This window comes from Microtus ochrogaster, unplaced genomic scaffold, assembly GCF_000317375.1.
Source record: "Microtus ochrogaster isolate Prairie Vole_2 unplaced genomic scaffold, MicOch1.0 UNK81, whole genome shotgun sequence".
Lineage (NCBI taxonomy): Eukaryota > Metazoa > Chordata > Mammalia > Rodentia > Cricetidae > Microtus > Microtus ochrogaster.
This window is the reverse complement of record NW_004949179.1, coordinates 1618317-1627619: the sequence shown is the minus strand read 5'-3', so window position 1 is coordinate 1627619 and position 9303 is coordinate 1618317. Positions and strand designations below refer to the sequence as shown.

The window sequence follows — 9303 nt, the reverse complement described above, 5'->3', positions numbered from 1 at the left end:
GTGATTAAATGAACACAGTGTCCGTGTAATTATTTCGGGTAGAGCTAGCCATGTGGGCGGCCGGGTGCCGGGACGCAGCCCACCGCTCCAATTACTACAGGTGCCCATCTCCATCTGGTGGCCCAGTGGGCTTCAGAGGCTAGATAACCTGGGGTTGGGGAGTGTTCCCTTGCCCACTGCTGGTTTCTCCGGTGAGGCCCATTTCCCCCTCCGGGACTGGGTCTCCTGCAGCAGCCCCAGATGCAACCCTTGGGGCTCAGGAGGAATGTAGGGTGGGGGGAAATATCTTCCTCTTGTGAACCCTCTGGAGTATTGGAGCTGAGGGGGGCCTCCGAGGGGGCTGCGTTTGGGCCCCTAGTACCTTAACCTGTGGAGGCGAGAAATGTCTTGGCCAAGATGGGGCGGTTTTCTATCTGCCCCCGCCAGGTGACAATGTCTGGTGTCTGATCTGGATGTCCTTCCCAGGATGAAACACGATGTTTTCCACAGCACTCACGAGGCTGGCATCAAAGGGTCCTTCCTTAGGCTGTCCAGAGCCGCAAAAGATGTTATTCCCTTTTTAACCTCGGCACTGCTTCTGTGACTGTTGCCTTAACCTCGGCCTGTGTGCCAGGCGGAGCTCCAAGCAGGTCGAAGGCTCACTTTCCAGTCCTCCTCTGGCCAGCTCAAACACGACAAACAAATAGACAATCATCAGACAACAGATGAAAGCCCCAGGAGGAAAACAAATAAAACAAACAAGCTGGGCGGTGGTGGCGCACGCCTTTAATCCCAGCACTCGGAAGGCAGAGGCAGGCGGATCTCTGTGAGTTCGAAGCCAGCCTGGTCTACAAGAGCTAGTTCCAGGACAGGCTCCAAAGCTACAGAGAAACCCTGTCTCGAAAAACCAAAAAAAAAAAAAAAAAAAAATAGACAACCATCAGACAATAGATGAAAGTCCCAGGAGGAAAGAGCAAGGCCTCACAAACTCAGTCAGGGGTCTGAAGCTGTGGCTACCTCCTTTGGCTTGGGGGTGCAACCACGATTCCCAAAACCATAGGAGACCCTGGCTCCCAGTAGAGGCTCCAGGTTACCGAGGACTTAATACCCTCCAGATGGGCTGCAAACCCTCCAAAAGAGGAAGCTGGTCAGAACCTGCTTCCCACTCCACAGACTCCAGGCGAGGGCCTGATCCCCCAGTGGGCTCCAGAATGTCATCTTGGATACCCCTGATCCCAGCCCTACACACAGGTCTGTCAGCTGTTCCAGACATTGACCCTTATCAGACCGCCTCACGGGCTCGGACACAGACACCGGGGTAGGCTGCTTTGAAAGGAAAAAGAAATTTCTCAGCTCACAAAGAAAGGAAAACCCCTTGTTAGAGAAAAAAGGAACTGCCTGCTAGCAGCCTACGAGATTTACACGGAACAGAGGTCAGACAGAAATCACAAATCACAGCTACAAACATCTGACAGACAATGTCACTCGCCTGTGGTCCAGAACCAGGAACCTTCAGGGTAGGGGTCCAGGGGTTTTCTATCATCTGGGACGAGTCCCCAAATGTTGTGCCTGAGTCTTAGAACCCCCCAAGAAGACCACCACAGAGCCACAGTTCCGAATGCAAAAGCAAGGTTTCCTTTATTAAGTCCTGGCTGTGAAGAAGAGGACCCGTGCTAGCCTGTACTTAATAAACGAAACCTTGATTTTGCATTCGGAACTGTGGCTCTGTGGTGGTCTTCTTGGGGGGTCCTAGGACTCAGGCACAACACTTTATGTATCTTTGTGTGGTTATGAGCAAGCGAGTGCTGTGAGAGCAACAGCCAGAAGGGGGCGTTGTACTCCCTAAAGCTGGAGCTGCAGGCGGTTGTGAGCCCACGGATGTGGGTGCTGGGGACCAAATTTGGGTCCTCTGCATGAGCAGCCAGTGTTGTTAACTTTTTTAAAATTGTTTTTATGAACCATACATTTCCCCCCTCCCCTTCCTCCCTCCCTTCCCCCTTTTCACCCTCCCCCACCCCCACCCTCCCAATTCTCTGGAGCTGTGGACTGTAGTCTGGTTATCCCTTGCTTTACATCTTCTATCCGCTTATGAGAGTACATACAGTGTTTTTTCTCTGGGTCTGAGTTACCTCATTCAAGATGGTTTTTTAGTTCTATTTATTCATCTGCAAATTTCATGATGTCATTGCTTTCTAACAGCAGAGTCGGCCTCCATTGTGTAAATGGACCACACTTTCTTTATCCATTCTTCAGTTGAGGGGCATCAGGTTGTTCCCAGGTTCTGGCTATGACAAACAATGCTGCTGTGAACATAGTTGAGCACATGTCCTTGTGGTATGATTGTGCTTCCTTTGGACATTATGCCCCAGAGTGATGTCACTGGGTCTTGGGGTAGATTGATTCCTGATTTTCTGAGAAACCATCACACTGACTTCCAGAATAGTAGCCAGTTTGTTTTTAACTAGCATGTTTTAACTGCATGGCATAGTTAACATAATGTATTTATAAACATTTTGGGTTTCTTTTTGTTGTTGTTGTTTGGTTTTTCAAGACAGAGTTTCTCCGTGTAACAGTCCTAGCTGTCCTGGAACTAGCTCTCATAGACCAGGATGGCCTTGAACTCACAGAGATCCACCTCCCTCTGCCTCCTGAGTGCTGGGATTAAAGTTATGCTCCACCACTGCCCGACTTGTTTTGCTTTTGTCTGAGACTCAGCCTCACTAGAGAGATAGACAGTGGACCTGGATCTCAGTGCCCTTGTTCCCAGCACAGAGTTGATAGGTCCCTCTCCATGCTGTGCACTGTGTTTGTGGGTGTTTTGTTTTGTTTTGCCAGGCCTGGTAGTCCATGACTTTAATCCTAGCACTTGGGAGGCAGGGGGAGGCACGCAGATCTCTGTGAGGCCAGCCTGGTCTACAGAATGAGTTCTAGGAGAGCCAGGGCTATTTAGAGAACTCCTGTCTCCAATAAATAGATAAATGAATAAATAAATAAACGGTTTATTTTTTATTTATTTTGCTCTTTCCCAGCGTGAACACGCACATCTATGTGTGCAGTACCCAAGTCTGCCAGAGGAGGGCGCTGGATCCCCTGGGACTGAGTTCTGGGTGTTTGTGAGATGACCCCTGGGTGCTGAGGAGGCAACCCAGAGCTGCTCAGTTGCTGAGCCTCTTCTCCAGCCCCCAAACAAAGCCTCAGGATCCACAGATCTGAGACTTGAGACTGGAGGTGTTGACAGGTGTGTGCCACACTGGGGCGATCGCCAGCGCCATGGAACAAAAGGAAACAGACGAAGAATGAAGAAAGGAATCTGAATGGAAGACATCCAGAAATCGCCACTATTAATCACATCAAATGTGGACGAGCAGTTTCAAAGAAAACAGAGACAGGTGTGGTGAAGTGCACCCATAGAGCCAACACTCACAGCGGGGGCCAGACACTGTGCTTCAGGCCAGCCTGCGCTACATAGGAAGATGTCTCGGAAAAATATGTTAAACATGAATTGTAAGACTCATATCGCGAAACTAAGCACACATGAGATTGTTGAGTAGAGTATGGTAATGCAGGACTTTAATCCCAGCCCGAGGGGAGGGGTGTCAGGAGGTCCAGGGCAGCAAGGCTAGTCTGAGGACAGTCTGGGCTACATGAGACACTGTTGAAAGGGAAAGAGAAAGAAGGGAGGAAAGAGGGGAGGGAGAATCAGGAAGGGAGGTGGGAGGGGAACTTTCGATCTTTCAATGATTTTTTTTTTTTTTGAGACCCAGAGAGAGCCCCTTCCCTTCATGTGATCCAGACAGCGCCCCTTCTTACTTCCTGCACTGTCTTTTCTTGTCAAGTGGGCATCTCCTCCAGAACAGGGTCACTGTTCAGGCCCCAGGTCCTGATTCTTATGACTTCTAAGAATTTGTAAACCTTCTTACTGGAGTATGCCTCGGTTCTCTGTTGAAATCCCACGGGAGTTCTGTGCGGTCCTACAGGGCGAGCCTCGCAGCGTGGTTACCAGGGCCATTGCGGCCGGACAAAATGAGCCTCAGTTTCCCTATGTGGTGATGATCTAGCTGTGTGCTCCAGAGAGGAGGATTGAGTCTCTCTGTGCGCTGCCCCCTAGGCCGTCGTGGGTGGAAAGCTGCGTGTGGACCCTGTGGGTCACGTCTCTCACCCACGCTGTCAGTCCTGACCCAAGGCTCCCGTCCTACTGGGGGTCACGAGGTGGCCTACGGCAGCTCTTAGTGGATCCAGACCTCGGGCGGGAGCGGCTGCTGGGCTTGGACCTCGGTCCTGAGCGGGGACGGGGGCGCGATCCTCTTCGCAGGTCAGCTAGCTCGGCTTCCAGGGCGAAACTGCGGAGAGGAGGGGACTATGAGCGCCTGACACCCCGACACCGTGTCTGTGCAGGGAGCTCAGCCTTCAGGGCTCCCTACCCTGCAAGGTCCCGATTCCCTTCCACACTCTGACATATTAGAGTCTCCTCCCCAGGGACTCGGGGCCCTCTCACGCAAGATCCACTCCAAATCCTTCCTCTTCTCATTACCTACTCCTTTTTCCTACAAGCTTGTATTTTCTCCCTGCTCCTCCCTGGAGCCCACACTGATTCCCCGAGTGACATCTTCAACCTGGGATTCCCCACCCCCAGACAACCTACCCCCTCACCGAGTGGCGCTAAATCCGACTTCACCTCCAAGTCCGGACCACCCGACTACCCTTCCTCCCTACCTACAGAGGCCAGATTACCTAAGCCACGCCCCTAGATACAGATTGGCCTAAAGAACTACACTCTGCATAGTCATTGGCCCGCGGCCCTGTCCGTCTGTCCCACTCGTGTCTGGCCCTTTAACTCACATGTGCTCCCTAAGCGCCACCTCCCGGCCAACGCAAGCTTCGCCTTCTGCCTCTGCTGCGCCTGCGCGCTGTATTGCCGCTTCCAGCTGTTGCTTGGACTCAGTGGCTGCAGCCTCCCAACGCGCCAAGGCTTCTACAGGGGACAGAGGGACTTGAGTCTGCGTGCCGTGTGCATGCTTGAATTGAAATGTGCCTGACTAAACTGGGCAGTGGTGGCGCACGCCTGTAATCCCAGAACTCGAAGGCAAAGGTAGGGGATCTCTGTGAGTTCAAGGCCAGCCTGGGCTACAGTGTGAGTTCCAGGACAGCTAGAGCTGTCGGTCTCAAAAAATAAAAAAACAAAACAAAACAAACATAAAATGTGTATGACATTCTATCTTCATCATAGTTGTCGCTTTAATATTACAGCTTTTGGAGACAAGGTCTCATGTAGCCCCGGCTAGCCTCAGATTTAGTATATAAACCAAGACTAGAGACAGATTCTGAACTCCCCAATTCCTACCTCCCGAGTGCTGGGATAACAAGCGTCCTGCCATCACATCTGGCTCATACAACCTTTTATTGTTGTTGTTTTGTTTTGTTTGTTTCTCTTAAAACCGCATCTTACTGTGTCCCTGGGTTGACCTCAAACTCACTTCACAGATATCATCTTGTGTCAGCCTCCTGGGTCCTGGGGTCACTACTAGGGTTGCAACCCCCAGTCCTGGTTTGTGCATGCTGGGGGTGGAGCCTAGCATGCTAGGCGAACTCTCTGCCTTGCCCAGCCACAGCCCGGTCTGTGTTATTTCGCATCTTTGGCAGGCTCGTTTCTGGTTTTCTGCCCTTGCGGGTGCATTAAAGTTCTTTTAATGTCCTGTTTAGATGGTTTGCTCAGCGATTGCAGGTCCGTGCGCTGTAGTTTCTAGGGACCTGCCTTCCCCTCCAGGCCCTCCCCCTCCAGCCTTTCTCCCCACTCCCTCCTCCAGCCTCCCCTCCCCCAGCCCACCTGTCAGTTCTCCATTCTGTAGCCCTATCTGCGTGCCTTGGGCTTTGGCCTCATCCATCTCAATCCTCAGGGTCTTCAGCTGGGTCTGAAGCCGGCTCTGCAGACAGCAGTGGGGGAGGAAGAAAGAGACAAAATAGGAACTCGGTGAAGCCCACCTAAACTCTACACTTGGTTCTGTGAACTCTGTCGAGGACTTGCCACCAGCTCAGGCAGATTTGATGGGTGACAAGTCCCCACTGCAGAACAGACTGGCTAAGTAAGCCAGGCAAAGTCAGAGCTCACACCTGGGGCTCTGGGCAGTCTTGACCTCCCTGCCTCAGATAGATCATCTATTTGGGAAGGCAGAGAGCGCGCAGGAGCCATTCTGACTTTCCTGTATCGTGATTAGAGCCCTCATATTTTGCACCTAAAACTGGTCTCCAAGCTGTGGTCCTCCTTCCTCAGTTTACCAGGATATTTAGATCTTTAAAACACAGATGCCAATTGGACCTGGCAGGATACTCCTATCATCCCAGCACTTGGGAGATGGCTACAGAAGGATCAGGAGGTCCAGGCATAGCCACAGCCTGAGTTCCAGGACATACTGGGCATCTCAGGCAGGGCCTGTCTCAAAATCAAAAGTAAGGGGCTGGAGAGATGGCTCAGAGGTTAAGAGCATTGCCTGCTCTTCCAAAGGTCCTGAGTTCAATTCCCAGCAACCACATGGTGGCTCACAACCATCTGTAATGGGGTCTGGTGCCCTCTTCTGGCCTGCAGTCATACACACAGACAGAACATTGTATACATAATAAATAAATAAACAAACAAATAAATAAATAAATAAACATTTTTAAAAAATCAAAATCAAAAGTAAAAAGATGACTGGGGCATTGCACAGGAGCCCCTGCCTAGGATCCCCGGTGAGGGACTGGGGCGTGGCTCAGGGTGGAGCCCCCAGCCTAGCAATCGTTAAGTCTTGTGTTTCCCACACAGTTCAGTGTCGACCAAAACTAGATATACAAACTGTGCTGGGTCAGGCTCAGAAAGATTCACAGCCATTTTTTAATACATTTAAACGCTAGGTCTGAGAGTGTTTCCTTTTGTGATAGGGTCTCCTGCCGCGCAGGCTGTCCTCACCTCTCCAGGCTCCTAAGGAAGAGTTTGAATTCCTGATCTCCTCGCCTCTGCCTCTGCTTTGATGACAAGTGTATGACACCATATAGTCAGTGACTGGGTTTGGAGCACTCCATTTTGTGAGTCTGAGAGGGCGGTCCCCGGAAAAGGGAGGTCCCGCTGGTGCCTCCCCAAGAGGCCAACTTTAGTCTCCTAATTACTGGTGATATAATGTCCCTCTCTTAAAATAGGACTACTGGAACCTGGAGTGGCAGTGAGCGGCACAGAGGTCCGGGGTCCGGGCTTTTCCCTTGTGTCCAACAGCAGGAACAGGTGGCATCATGGATCAGTTAGGCTCCAAGAAGACTGGCGTTTTAGAAAACAAGAGAAACTGCGATAGTCCTGTACTTTCTCTCCACCCTTTGGAAAGTTGGGGAACACCGAGGCCCTAGAGATAGGCAAGCAAGATCTCTTTGCAGAACGTTCTGGCTTTCCCCTGCCCCTACCTGGCGGTCCTTGCAGGCCTTGAGCGCCACCTCCAGCTCCCTCCTGTCGCCCTCGGCGCGCTGCAGCCACCCGGCCAGGCTCTCCTGGCGCTGCTCAGCCTCGGCCAACCGCCGCCTAAGTTCTTCGATCTCAGGCGCTGAGTCTGGGGGCCACACCGTTGCGTTCACCTGCTCGGGCTCAGGGCAGCTGGTACCCCGGGCCGTCGAGGCAGCCAGGTTCCAGGCCACCAGCGCCCCTCCGGCCGCGGCAGCCGCCAGAAACACCGCAGCCCCGCACAGGGCCAGCAGCCGCCAAGCGCTCCCCGGCTCCGGGCCCGGCTCTGCCATCCCGCCGTGGCTCTGACCCCAGACGGGCCACTAGCATTTAATTGGCACCCTGGGATTCCGAGGACACCCACGGTCCCGCTCCACCCCACCTGGCAGTGGCTTCCCGAGGGATGGGGAGGGGTGCACAGGAATTCCTCTGGGGCCGGTCAGCTCTGAGCGCTCTAGGAAGAAACTGGGGGCACTTTCACCAGACCCTTCTGAGCCTCAGTTTCGCCCTGAACTCAGTGACTGGTGAGCCCATTCTGTTGATGGGGAAACTGAGGCCAGAAGATGGGAGGGTAGACGCGAGTGGGTCCTGCAAGGTCTCCACGCTGGCTGTGCTCACGCGTGTGGGCAATCTTTCCATGAGACTGGGATTCAAGATCCTTATAAAAAGTTTTTCCTTGATTTTTTATTACATTTTATTTATTTTGTGTGTGCGCGGGAGGAACCTAGGGTCTCTCCAGGTCACAGAACAGCATGTCTCCCTGGCGTGTAGGTCTGGGACACAAAGGTCGTCAGACACCCAGGTTCCTGCCTGCATTTTACAGGAGTCTCCGTCCCTGGCTGCCTCTCACATTCCAACTGAGCCTCTAACAAGCAAAGTCACCCTCAGCCCAAAGAGGGTAGAGGTGGAGTGAGAGGCTAGCCTGGGCTGTGGGTGAGACCCGGGGTTTAACCCTAATTAGAATATAAATAGAATACATTTAAAACAAACTGAACTCAAAGGCTTTAAGCCAGGGTTGGTGGCACCTGCTTCTTATCCCAGCACTCAGAGGCAGGGGCAGGTAGATCACTATGAGTTTGAGGCCAGCCTGGTCTGAAAACAACAACAACAACAAGAAAAAGATATTAAATTACAGCCTGGTGGTGGTGGTGCACACCTTTAATCCCAGCACTGGGGAAGCAGAGGCATGCTGATCTCTATGAGTTCGAGGCCAACCTGATATAAAAGAGCTAGTTCCAGGACAGCCAAGACTGTTACACAGAGTAACCCTGCCTCAAAAAAAAAAAAAAAAGACAAAAAAGTTATTAAGTTATATAGAAACGAAATTAAACCAGAAGACTCTGCCCCAGACCCAACTCAAATCGCTTCTCATCAGGCAGCCCCAGCACCTTCACCTGGACGGTTAGGCAGGTCAGGGCGCAGCAGGATTCTCAAGAAGTGGGAAGTGCCGAACTCTCCACCGACAGCGGCAGCAAATGCAAGACACCCGCAGACGGAGCAGTGAGGAAGGCCACCACTCCATAGCTCACGAGCACGTGGGCGTGGGCGTGACTGCCCCTGCTTGGCGGCCTCCAGTCCAGTCTTGGCTCAGTCTCCTGTGCCTGGGTTGAACAAATCTTTACATCCCAGCAATAACGCTGAGAGTCAGAGAGAAAGAACGGCAAGGAAGATTAAAGAGGGAACAAGGGAGGATGGAGAAAAGGAAGACACAGAAAAGAATGAAAAAATCTGAGGGAAAAGAAAGAAGAGAAGAAAACTAAGTCAGACTCAGAGAGGCTGCGCCACAAGCCAGAAACTAAGTCAGACTCAGAGAGGCTGCGCCACAAGCCAGAAACTAAGTCAGACTCAGAGAGGCTGCGCCACAAGCC

The 9303-nt window shown here is 52.2% G+C and overlaps 1 protein-coding gene across 1 annotated transcript; it reads right to left on the bottom strand.

Moving 5' to 3' along the window:
• Nucleotides 1-4814: 4814 nt before the first annotated feature.
• On the bottom strand, nucleotides 4815-7728 carry Ccdc194 (coiled-coil domain containing 194). Its single transcript, XM_026777715.1, has 3 exons — nucleotides 7402-7728; nucleotides 5804-5900; nucleotides 4815-4951 (listed from the first exon to the last, which is right to left on the bottom strand). The coding sequence occupies exons 1-3, from the start codon at nucleotides 7726-7728 to the stop codon at nucleotides 4815-4817; spliced, it is 561 nt and encodes a 186-aa protein (XP_026633516.1).
• Between the last annotated feature and the right edge of the window lie 1575 nt (nucleotides 7729-9303).